This window comes from Pituophis catenifer, unplaced genomic scaffold (assembly GCF_029215685.1).
Source record: "Pituophis catenifer annectens isolate HBS135680 unplaced genomic scaffold, rPitCat1.0.hap2 SCAF_3, whole genome shotgun sequence".
In the NCBI taxonomy this organism is placed as follows: domain Eukaryota; kingdom Metazoa; phylum Chordata; class Lepidosauria; order Squamata; family Colubridae; genus Pituophis; species Pituophis catenifer.
This window is the reverse complement of record NW_027256883.1, coordinates 30,286,304-30,298,953: the sequence shown is the minus strand read 5'-3', so window position 1 is coordinate 30,298,953 and position 12,650 is coordinate 30,286,304. Positions and strand designations below refer to the sequence as shown.

At 41.9% G+C, this 12,650-nt stretch overlaps 1 protein-coding gene across 1 annotated transcript in view; it reads left to right on the top strand.

Moving 5' to 3' along the window:
• Positions 1-4,051: 4,051 nt before the first annotated feature.
• Positions 4,052-12,650, top strand: part of RIPK2 (receptor interacting serine/threonine kinase 2) — a 37,677-nt gene continuing 29,078 nt past the window's right edge. Inside the window, exon 1 of the mRNA XM_070940460.1 lies at positions 4,052-5,047. Within this exon, the coding sequence (XP_070796561.1) occupies positions 4,818-5,047 (230 nt within the window). The 5' untranslated portion in view covers positions 4,052-4,817. The remainder of the gene's footprint in view (positions 5,048-12,650) is intronic.

Here is a 12,650-nt window from a genome sequence, read left to right as displayed (position 1 = left end):
CCAAATATCCCGGGCCTAAGCCATGAAGGGCTTTATAGGTAATCACCAGCACCTTGAATCTCACCCGGAGGCAACCGGCAACCAGTGCAAGTCATGCAGGAGAGGTGTAACGTAGGAGTGTCGGGACACTCCCATCACTACCCATGTGGCCGCATTCTGCACCAGCTGAAGCCTCCGCGTGGTCTTCAAGGGCAGCCCCATGTAGAGAGCATTGCAGTAGTCAATACAGGAGATGACAAGTGCATGAGTGACTGTGCATAGGGCATCACGGTCCAAGTAGGGGCGCAACTGGCGCACCAGGCAAACCTGGGCAAATGCCCCCCTGGTCACGGTCATTATATGATCTTCCAGATTTAACTGTGAATCTAGGAGGACGCCCAAGTTGCGCGCCCTATCTACAAGGGGCAACACCTCACCCCCTATAACCAAAGATGAGGTATCTTGTTCGAGCCGAGATGCCGGTACCCACAGCCACTCAGTCTTGGCAGGGTTAAGCCGAAGCCTGTTTCTCCCCATCCAGGTCCGCACCGCTTCCAGGCACTGGGACATCACGTTGAGGGCATCACTGGGCTGGTTCGGGTAGATATAAAAAGCTGGGTATCATCAGCATACTGATGATACCTCACCCCGAAACCACAGATGATCTCCCCCAGCAGCTTCATATAGATGTTGAACAGAAGAGGAGAGAGGACCGACCCCTGGGACACCCCACAAGTGAGGGGCCTCGGGGCCGACCTCTGCCCCCCTGCCAACACCACCTGCGAACGTCCTGAGAGGTAGGAGGAGAACCACCGTAGAACAGTGCCCCCCACCCCCAACCCCTTGAGGCGTCACAGCAAGATACCATGGTCGATGGTATCGAAGGCCGCCGAGAGATCCAATAGGACCAAGACAGAGGAGTATCCTTTGTCCCGGGCCCTCCAGAGATCATCCACCAGCGTGACCATTGCCGTCTCTGTGCTGTACCCAGGCCTGAAACCCAAATGGTACGGATCTAGGTATTCTGCTTCCTCCAGGGTCAACAGGAGCTGCCGTGCAACCACACTCTCAACAACCTTCGCAACAAAGCGAAGGTTGGAGACAGGACAAAAGTTGTTCAAAATGGCTGAATCCAGGGCAGGTTTCTTGAGGAGGGGCCTCACCACCGCCTCCTTCAAGGTGGCGGGGAAGCTACCCTCACCCAAGGACGCAATAATCACTGCCCGGATCCAGTCACGTGTAACCTCCCGGGTTGCGTAAACAAGCCAGGAGGGACACAGGTCCAACAAACATGTGGTAGCACTCAGCCTTCCCATGATCCTGTCCACTTCCTCAGGGGTAACAGGATCGAACTCTTCCCAAATGACAAGACCCATCATCTCCCCCTTGTCTGACCCTGCCCAGTCAGAGTCCAGACCGTCCCGAATCTGAGCGATCTTGTCCAGCAGATGCTGACTATACTCCTCGGCCCGCCCCCGCAAAGGGTCATCCCGCGCTCCCCGATTCAAAAGGGAGTGTGACACCCTAAACAGGGTGACTGGGCGGTTATCTGCAGATGCGATGAGGGCAGAGAAGTAGGAACGCTTCGCCGCCTCCATCTCCACTAGATAAGATCATATGAAGGATTTTAACTGTGCAAGGTCAGATTATATCATGCAGTTTTTAATTGGAACTAGCACTCGGTTTCTAATTCTGTACTTTATGAACTTAAAAAGTAGCCCAACCACTTTTCAAATAAATCTAATAAATCTAATAATAATAATAAATCTAAATAATAATAATAATAATAATAATAATAATAATAATAATAATAATAATAATAATAATATTATAATACATCTAAATCTAATAAATACATAAAAAATAGAAAATAGTACATCATTTTACAAAACTTCATAGATCAGACTGCTTATAAGACCCAAGGCTGTTGTAAATAGCTAGGAAAATGCCAAATTTGATAAAGACCTCTAACAGAAATTTCCCAAATACATGAAAGCAAATAGTTTCCAATTTCCATATGTGAAGAATGCTGACCAAAGTTGCTCTTTGTTTGGGAATTCCGATTGAGAATTCCTTTCAATATTCAACAACTTGTTTCTAGGGCAAGAATGTCATAATGTCCTGTTTTTATAGATTATGGTAATTAATTGCCAAATTAAAAAAAATGATTATTAAGACAGAATAAGGTTATCCATGCAGATCTCTCATGAAGCCATCAAAACCGACAAGGGAGAATCAGCAGATATTGGGAGAACTCTGAAACCAGCAGAAAGGGCAAGGAGCAAGGGAGCAAGGTTAAGCTATTGTAGGTCCAATTTTATAGAATCACAGGGAGGGAGGGAGGGAGAGATATATTTCAAGACATTTTATTACCAAACTAGGTAACATCATCAGTGTTTTGATGAGATTTCACACTTCTCTCAAGACTTATGGAATTATAGAAGAATTGAAAGAGAATTGCCTCTCAATTTTGAAAGTAATTTTTGATGTTAAAATTGGTTTCCTCTATTAGATTTTGGCGCCAAGTTATAAAGTATAGGATTTTGGTTGTTGTTTTTTTTACAAAACTTCTGCTTTCTCTTAAAAAGCACCCTAACTTTGGTGTGTTTTCCGGAAATCACCCTTCTCCACTGGCTTCCACATGATTAAAATGAACCCAAGGGCAGGACCAAAAACTTCTCTGTTTCTAATTTGGAAATTAGGTTAGATTCTTTGATCTCAATAAATATGAGATCCTCTTTTCCTCAGAAAGAAATCAATTAGATCCTGTGGAAACTGTTGAAAACAATATTTTACTTCTGCTGCATTAATTAAACTTTATGATGATCACTTCTGTTGAGGTTTATACACTGAGGTAGGATAGGTTTGAATCACGTAACAACCTAAGACAAAAATTTATTTGCTTGTTGAGAATTGTCTTAATGTTATGTAAACACAGATTAAAGATTGTGTGGTTAGCTGACATGAATCACAACCCTAACGGGGTGATGCTTCTTAAGATAACCTCAAATATTTAAGTACATACTGTAAAAATAGCCAGACAGGCACAGGACTGCAACATAAAAACTGGCCTATCACCTTTAGCCCAAATAAATCAGAGTTTGCGAAGTTCAGATATATTTCTTCTTGCTTGCTTGCTTGCCAACTACAGGTAGTCCTCGACTTACAACAGCTCATTTAGTGACCGCTCAAATTTAGAACAGTCCTGAAAAAAGTGATCGATGACTGTTTTTCACACTTACAATTATCCCCATCAGAGGTGGGTTTCAACAGGTTCTAACCAGTTGTGGAGAATCAGTAGCGGAAATTTTGAGTAGTTCGGAAAATCGGTAAATACCATCTCTGATTGCCCCTCCCCCAATCTATTCTCTGCCTTCAGAGTCCCAGCTGATTGGAAGGAAACGGAGATTTTGCGATAACCTTCCCCTGGAGTGGGGAGGGAATGGAGATTTTACAGTATCCTTCCCCTGCCACGCCCAAGCCACACCCACAGAACCGGTAGTAAAAAAAATTTGAAACCCACCACTGATCCCCATGGTCATGATCAAAATTCAGCCACTTGACAACTAGTTCATACTTATGACGGTTGCAGTGTCCCGGGACCCTGGGATCAGCTTTTGCGACCGGCTGACAAGCAACATCAATGGGGAAACCAGATTCACTTAACAACCGTGTTACTAACTTAACAGCTACAGTGATTCACTTAACCACTATGGCAAGAAAGGTGGTAAAATGGGGCAAAATTCACTTTACAAACTTAGTGACATAAATTGTGGGCTCAATCGTGGCCATAAATCGAGGACTAGCTTGTATTACGAGATCGCAGCTTTCTCCTCTCCCAAGCCTGCCGATGAGTTGCCGGCCAAAGGGTCTACTACGTGAACGATTCCGTCTTAAGCAACTAAGGGGAGGAGAACCGCCAACTCGCAGCGACGAACAAGGAGGCGACTGATCGGAGGCGGGCATTAGCCAGACTTTCCAATCTGTGAGTTTATGCTCTTCCGGAATACTGGAGGGAGTCGGAGGTTTTGGGAACGCAGCCGAGACACCGCCTTCCTCCCCGAGCGCCTTTCTTTCCTCAGAGCTGCCCAACTCTCCCAGTTGGGAGGAGTATCCAGTTCCCCGCGAGAAGACGGGACCGTCAAGATTTTAGGGCGCCATTGACGCGGGCACCGCCAGGTGCAGCCAGCTGGGTTTCTTGGGCGTCCCTCGTCCTCCGTGTTTTACTCCTTCCGCCCGAAACAGAACAGCCCCAGGGGGGCCGATTCGGCTTCCGAACCTTTCGAAATCGAGCCCCCTCACCCACCCCCAGGTTCTTCTCCGCCCTTTTGAAGGCGACGCCGCCCTGTGAAGCGCAAGACCGAAAGCGCAAGACTGTCTCTGGCGCGAGGTTCGGTCACCTGTTCCGGCCGAGGGGAGTGGGAGAAGAGAAGCGTCGAGAGTTGGGCGGGAGGAAAATTTTGGGAAAGGAAAGGCCGAGCCGAGCGGCTCCAAAACAAAACAAAACAAAACAAGTTCGTTTCGATCAGCCGGACTCCGGAGATGGCGGCCGAGAGAGTGACGGGTCCGGAATGATATTCTGAGCGGCTGGTAGAAATCAGCAGGTTGGAGGTTCGGGACGCTTCGGATGAGCTGCCGGGTGAGAGCAGGCTGGGATGCAAAGAAGAGAAGTTTGGAAACGAGTCGCGGAAGATCTCTTGGCTGAGATTATCGGGGGTCCGCTGGAAAGGGTAGGTGGTGCCCATTAGTGCGCCACCGCCGGGCATCATTTGGGACCCCTTGCCTGAATTCCCACGCGAGGGGCGTTTTTTTTCCCCCGGAGGACTTGCCATAGTTTGATGGCCTCTGACTGCAGCATGAGGACGAATGGCGGAGGCCCCGACGGCGGGAACAGTGCCAGTTGCTCGCCTTGCAACATCAGCTACACCCTCCCCATCATCTCATCCAACAAGCTCCCGGACCAACGCTTCGTCAGCCGTGGGGCCTACGGGACGGTGTCTTCCGCGCGTCACGCAGACTGGCGGATCCCGGTGGCTGTCAAATCCCTGCAGGGCAGCCTGTTAGAAAGGTAACTTTTAGGGCTAGGCACGAAGGCCTGTTGGATGTTGCTCAAATGCCACCGCTGCCCTCTAAGCCAGGGGTCTCCAACCTTGGCAACTTTAAACTGGAGGACTTCAACTCCCAGAATTCCCCAGCCAGCAGAGCTGGGGCTCTGCTGGCTGGGGAATTCTGGGAGTTGAAGTCCTCCAGGCTTAGTTGCCAAGTTTGGAGACCCTTGCTCTAAGCCATCCTCCTTTTCCTGAGAGACAGGCTTTTTCTCCATTGCTGTTTCCGAAAAGTTAAAAAAAAAGAAAGTCATTCTTCTTTTCAAAAAAACCCCAAGTCTTATAATTATTAGATCTATGTATTTTTCTTTGGCGGGTAGTAGCCCTATTTGGGCATTTTTATATGTGGTTCATAAGAGATTATATACAGGTAGTCCTTGATTTAACAACAGTTCTCTTAGTGCAGGGGTGGGCAACTGTGGCCCTTTTACAACCTGTGGACTTCAACTTCCAGAATTCCTGAGCAGCCAAGCTGGCTCAGGAATTCTGGGAGTTGAAGTTCACAGATCATAAAGGGGCCATATTTGCCTTCCCCTGTCTTAGTGAACTGTTCGAAGTTACAATGGCACTGAAAAAAAGTTACCTTTATGATCATTTTTCGCATTTATGATCGTGGCAGTATCCACCATAGTCACATGATTTACATTTGGATGCTTAACAACTGATTCACATGTATGACTGTTGCAGTGTCCTGGGATCATGTGATCACCTTCTGCAACCTGACAAGCAGATTCACTTATAATCTGTGCTACTAATTTAACAACTGCAGTGATTCGCTTAACAAATGTGGCAAGAAAAGTTGTAAAATGGAGCAGGACTCACTTAACGAATTTTTCACTTTAAGAACATAAATTTTGGGCTCAATTGTGGTCGTATGTTGAGGACTACCTGTTCTTACCCATGATAAGGCCTGCTTTTCTCCCAGCAGTTCTTGCTGTTGGCCACAGTTCTTGCTGTTGGCCACATGGGCTAGAGATAATGAGCACTAAGGGCTCATTGCCTTTATAGGAAATTTAATTTGCACCTGAAGCAAAAGATTATTAGCACACTAGTAGTGGATCCTATTATGTGGGTTGGAAAAGTAACTCAGGATCAGACTGGTAAATAAAGGAGAATATTTGTAGCTCAGAGTTGACATGAGGGGTCCTTGGTGCTCTCTGACCTTGCTTGTTTTCCTGCAGACGTGTCATTACCCAAACTAGGTAATCATTAGTGCTAGGCACTAGGCATGATATTACCTAGTTTTGCTAATGAAATGTGTGGGGGGAAAACAAGCAAGCTCAAAGAGCACAAAGGACTCCTCAGACTGGTAAATTCTGGTAAAATTTCTTTCACTTTCTCTTTCGGAAAAAAAGGAAATACTGCAGAGTTTTGGGAGGATATTAACGTGCCTGCAGAGGAAAGCAATATGATTCTGTAGTATAGTTTTGGATGGGATTCCTAGAATTCTTCTTGTTCCATAATTGTTATCCTGGATTTTTTATTCATTTGCTTTGCAAGGGGGGGGGAGGGATATAGCAATAGCAATAGCATTTAGACTTATATATGCTTCACAGTGTTTTTACAGCCCTCTCTAAGCGGTTTACAGAATCAGCATATTGCCCCCAACAATCTGGGTCCTCACATATATGTGTATATGCATACATTTCTGTGGGGAAGGGAGGATAGTGCATGTACAGATAATACCCTTGTAAATAGGGTACATTATATTACAGACAAATAATTTCAATTCATATTTTTAATTGAGTTAATATAAATATATATTTTCATTCCAACTTTATCCTGGTTTGGTTTATGGTTTCCAGCAGGTAAAGAGTGCTGCATACGTCTAAGACACTTATACAGATAGGTGTGTCACTTTTGGACACATTTTGTGTGGGAAGGAATCTCCAGAATTTCAGTTGGCAGTTAGCAAGTCTAAGTGAACACTGTAGAGCAGTTGGGCATTGCACAAAATGGTCATTTGTGTTATCTATTATTTTGTGGTGGTAAAGGGAGTAGATCAAATTCAGTTTATCTTTTCAATAAATCTAATATTAGCTAGTTCTTTGAGAATACGAGTAGTATAGGAACTGCTAGAAGATTCTGCCATATTTTAAAGAGATGGAATTTAAGTGTTATATCAGAATTCTACCCTAGATGTTTCAATGTTGAAATTAATCATTTCAAGTTCTTAGGCCATTTTGGGACACCATTGTTTTCAGTTTGCAGCTATCCAGTCTGGAGTGATAAGGTTCCCTTCATCTTGCCTTCATAAAATTTAGTCTTTAGTTTCCAGATCATCGTTGTTGCTTTTCTCCAAATCTATTTCAGATTTTTTTGAATTCTTTATGCAATGCAAGACCAAAACTGAACACAGCATTCCTGCTGAAATCTGACCAAACAAAACAAAATGAAACAATTGCAGCTCATGATTTGGAACGATGTTTCTGTTTTTGCAGTCTAAGATTACCTTTGGCATTTTTGCAGCCTTATCATATCTGATACATTCAGTTTTAATGCTTGTTCCAGGACGAATTACTGTTGCCAAGCCAGATACCTCCATCCTATTTACATTCAATGTTGATAGCCTAAGTGAAGAAACTTGCATTTGTCTCCCTGACTTTCATTCTCTTCTCAGACCATTTATTTACCCTATCAACATTGTTTTGAATTTTCTATATCTATTAGTTATCCCAGGCTTTGTTTCAGTCTCAATATTAATAAGTTTTTCTTTACCTGAGTAAGGCTGTGGTATTTAAGTCAGTGATCATGTAATGAGGAATCACCATTGAGATGTGGTGGAATCTGGCATTGAGATATGAGAGACGGAAAACATAAAGCAGTTTTGAATTGTTGCTATTCAGGAAGTAGCCCAGGAGGGACACTCCCTAATTTCTTCTCAGCATTTATGGTTTATAGTTATGCAGAGCATGCTGTAGTCTAGAAATATTTTGTCTGTACCTGAACATGCAATAAAGAAACTGCTTTGAGGTTTACCCATGTTCTTGGTTTCCCATACCTGACATAAGCGCTCTTTCAGTATGATTTTTCTTAGCCAGCTTTGTATCCAGCTAATTGTCATGCCATATATCATATTATAGGTCGTGGTGGCCTAGCGGTTAAAACTCTGGGTCGTCAACCGGAAAGTTGGCAGTTCGAGACCCCGTGTTATGGGGTGAGCTTCCACTCTTGGCCCAGCTCCTGCCAACTGAGCAATTCAAAAGCGTGCAAATACAAATAGATAAATAGCCCCTTTGGTGGAAGGAAACAGCATTCCATGCACTTCAGCGTACAGTCGTACCACCCACATGCTCATGGAAGCATCTTCGGACAATGCTAGTTCCCTCACCTAGGAAACAAAGATGAGCATCACCTGTAGAGTTGGACACGACTGGGCAGGGGAAACCTTTACCTTTACAGCTATCTGGGGTTACTTTGTCAGATGTTTTGCTGAAATCAAGATATACTTAAACCTAGAGCATTCCCACAATATACAGAGGAACTGTCCAATACAATAACAACCACAAGTCTGGTTATTCTTGTCAAAATCTTTGCTGGGTTGTGGTAATACAACCATTGTTTTCAAAATGGTTATAGATTTGTAATATATATATATATATATATATATATATATATATATATATATATATATACACACCATATTTTCAGACTATAAGACGCCCCAGGGTATAAGATGCACCAAGATTTCGAAGAGATAAGTAAGAAAAAAAGGGGGTTTTTGCCTTCCCCCAGCAGCACTCTGAAGGCCTCCCAAACCCTCTGTGCACCCCGTTTTTCACAAAAATGGCCCATTTTTCACCTGTTTTTTGCAAAAACGGGGGCGTTTTTGCCCTCATCGGCCCCCAGGAGCACTCTGCAGGCCTCCCAAACCCTCTGGATGCCCCGTTTTTTGCAAAAATGGGCCAGTTTTTTTGTCCGTTTTTGAGAAAAACTGAGTGCACAGAGGGTTTGGCAGGCCTGTGTCTTATACTCTGAAAAATACGGTAATCTTTGTAATTTGCTCTAGTATTTTTCCATGCCAGATAAGTGAACTGTGGTTCCTGGATCCTCATTTTTGCCATATCTAAAAATAGGGAAACCAGCTTTCTTCAATTGTGTGGCATATATTATTACCAAATGTGTTTGTTTAAAACATTTATATAGTTACTTATATAACACTGCGTGGCCCTCAATAAAATCCTTTTTAAAACAAACTCAATTAAAACATAATGGATATTTTAAAAAGTAAAAACAAAAACTGTTGCCAATCCATACAAACATATCATTATCTAATCCCCCAATGCTTGGGGGAGGGGAAATCAGGTTTTTAAGTCTTTATGGAAAACTGAAAGGGTGGAGGCCTGCCAAACGTCTGGAGGGAAAGATGTTCCATAGGACAAGGGCTGCCAAGGAAACAGCCCACTTCCTACTCCCATTGGCGCTCCCATTAGGGTTCTCTAGCAATTCATAAAAATCATGCATAAATGTTTTGTCAGACCATTCACCGGCTCTCAGTATCCTAGGATGTAATTAATCTGACTTTAAAGATTTAATCTAAAAATAAGGAGTCCCTGTATTACCTGTGTTATCTATATAATGTTCTTCATTAAGTAACTAGTACAACAGTCCCTAACCTTTCCAGCTCTATGGACCAGCGGTGGTGGTGAGCTGGGGGAGATTTTATACAAATGGAACTTCACGCATTCCCCTACGCTTGCATGGCCTGGTTCCCACGGGGACGCAGAGTAGGGGTTGAGGATCCCAGAGCTTGTATATTAAATTTTTCCTCCTTGTTCTTTTTATTTGATCATAATTTGGAAGTCTTTTTCTTGTTCATAGCATCCTCTGCTAGTCTTAACTCCTTCTGAGCTGGAGATTTCCTGACACCACATCTATACTTCCAGGCTTCCTGTAAACACTCTTCCTTGAGAAGATGGCTCTCTTACAATCTCTTAAATGTCTCCTCTTTTGCTTTGAAATCTCTATTAGTGTTTTTGCACATTTACTGAGTATCGTTTCATTATCAACCATTTGTTTCCAATTTTCTTTTTTGTATTAGGCTTGTACAGTTGCTTGGAAGAATGTCCCCAGTAATATGTACATCAGTGGTGAAATCCAAATTTTTTTACTACCGGTTCTGTGGGCGTGGCTTGGTGTGCGTGTGTAGCTTGGTGGGCATGGCAGGGGAAGGATACTGCAAAATCTCCATTCCCTCCCCACTCCTGGGGGAAAGGATATTACAAAATCTCATTCCCACCCCACTCTGGGGCCAGCCAGAGGTGGTATTTGCTGGATCTCCAAATTACTCAAAATTTCCGCTACCAGTTCTCCAGAACCTGTCAGAACCTGCTGGATTTCACCCCTGATGTACAGGTACATTTCCTGATTATACATCTAGAAGTTCAGCAAGATGTGTTCACTTGTATTAAACTAGCTTTTTGAATGCTTTGCATAGCCTTATTTTATTTCTCACTTATTGTGGGCAACTTTTCCTATTTGTTATGGAATTCTACACATCATTATTCTCAAAATCTCTGCTTTTGAAGTTAGAGATGTTGGTTCCATTTCATTCAAGTTTAGTTTTCCTTGAAATCAAGAATGCCACCATTTCTCCATGTGTTTTTGCTATTTTCACTTCCTCAATTACAATTTACTTCTTGGTTAATATAAAGTCAGGCACGCCTGATGATTTTTGGTTTTCCTATATGGCAGAACTTAACTATCCAAATTATTAACATACCTGATCAATTCTCTAGCCAGAACACTTTCTAAAATACTAGCACATAAGGCATACTAGATAGGAATTACCCCTTTTCAAGACATATTAGTAAAAATGCTAATATGTTAACGCACTGTCTACATTTCAAAATTGAGATGTGGAAGACTTCTACAAATATTGTCAGAATAGAGCTTCAGTTTTGAGAAGTAATCTAATGTGCCTATATTTGTAAAACTACTTCTCGGTAGTACAAGCAAATACAAAAAGGCAAAATCAGTATTGCTACTGATTATATTGTTCAATTACTACATAGACTTGCCGGAATATAAAGTTATATATACATGTAAAAATTGTAGGCCAAAAAAGAAGCACTTAAACAATCCAAGGCAGAGTTAGTGGGGCTGGCTGTCATTTGCAGAAAAGTGGAATAAAGTATTATATAAAACAACATAAAGTTAAGGGCTGGAATCTTGAAAAGATTCATTCTGTACTATGATCAGTGGTGGATTAAGCTTCACTGGTGCCCTAAGCACTGACAAATCTTGATGCCTCCCCTCCTTTGTACATACTGTACAAATCTTCATTGTGTTTTTTTTTCTCAACTTTGTGGTGCCCCCTTTGGGTCTGGTGCACGTGCTTAGTCTGCTTAACAGTTAATACCAGGATGGATAAAAATGATTTTTTTAAAAAAAAATAAAAAAAAAAATCGGATTTTTTTTATTTAAATTGGATTTTTTTTATTTAAATTGGATTTTTTAATTTAAATCAGATTTTTTTATATTTTTATTGAATTTATTTTAATAAAAAACTTTTGGGGTAAAAATCTATTGTAAGATAGTTTTCTATTTAAGATACATAAATAATTTAGTTTATTCAGCATGAAATGGAGCTTAGTTATGTAGCACGAGGCTGTATATTCTGCAACACTGGGACTATTGGTGAGTCAGCGGCGGGTCAAAGGAGTAGCAGAGATGACAGTTGCTCTTTAAAAATTATGATTTAAATCGAGTTGATTTAAATCAAGTCTTTTTACTAGTGATTTAAATCATGATTTAAATCGACTCGATTTAAATCAAATCCACCCTGGTTAATACGCCACTGACTATGACATATGTTAAAAATCACATTGTATTCCATATTTATTCCTGTTAAATCAGCGTAATCAAGGATGTTTCCTGTTCATTTAATGAACATAAATTGTTATTTGACTTCTTTCTACTCTAAATTCCTTAACAAAAATGTTATGATTCCTTGGCTTGTTTCTAAGCTGAGATACGTTCAAAAGCTGGTACACTACAATAACCAACAGTTATCTATAGTTAACTAGCTGATGCATCTGGATAAAGAAGAAAAGGGGCAAGGCTGAATAGTTATGCAACGTAGAAAGCGTAGTAGACAATAAAAAAGCAATCCTATAAATTGAATATCCAGCCCTGTATAGTATTAATGTTTTGCTTAGTTATTAATTAGGTAGAATAATAATAAAGTTGGAAGGGATCATTCTTGCTCAATGCAAAATGGTAGCTAATAATATACAATTCACCTGAACATCCAGTTCCACTTTCCAAAGCTCAGATCAAGTTTCTATGTGTGAATGTGTGTGTGTGTATTTAACTACACTTCAAGTGTTAATTTTTATTTCTATCATCAGCTGGTCTTTATTTGTTTAATAAATAGAAGTAGCACCACTTTTGTTTTCAGTATTTCCCCTTAATTCAGTTAATAATTAACTGGAGAGACAATTTGGTGTAGTGGTTAAGGCATCAGGCTAAAGTAGAAGTCCATGAATACTAGTCCCACTTTATGCATGAAATCATCTGGGTAACTTTGTGCCTATCACTCTCTCTCAGCCCTAGAAAGAGGGC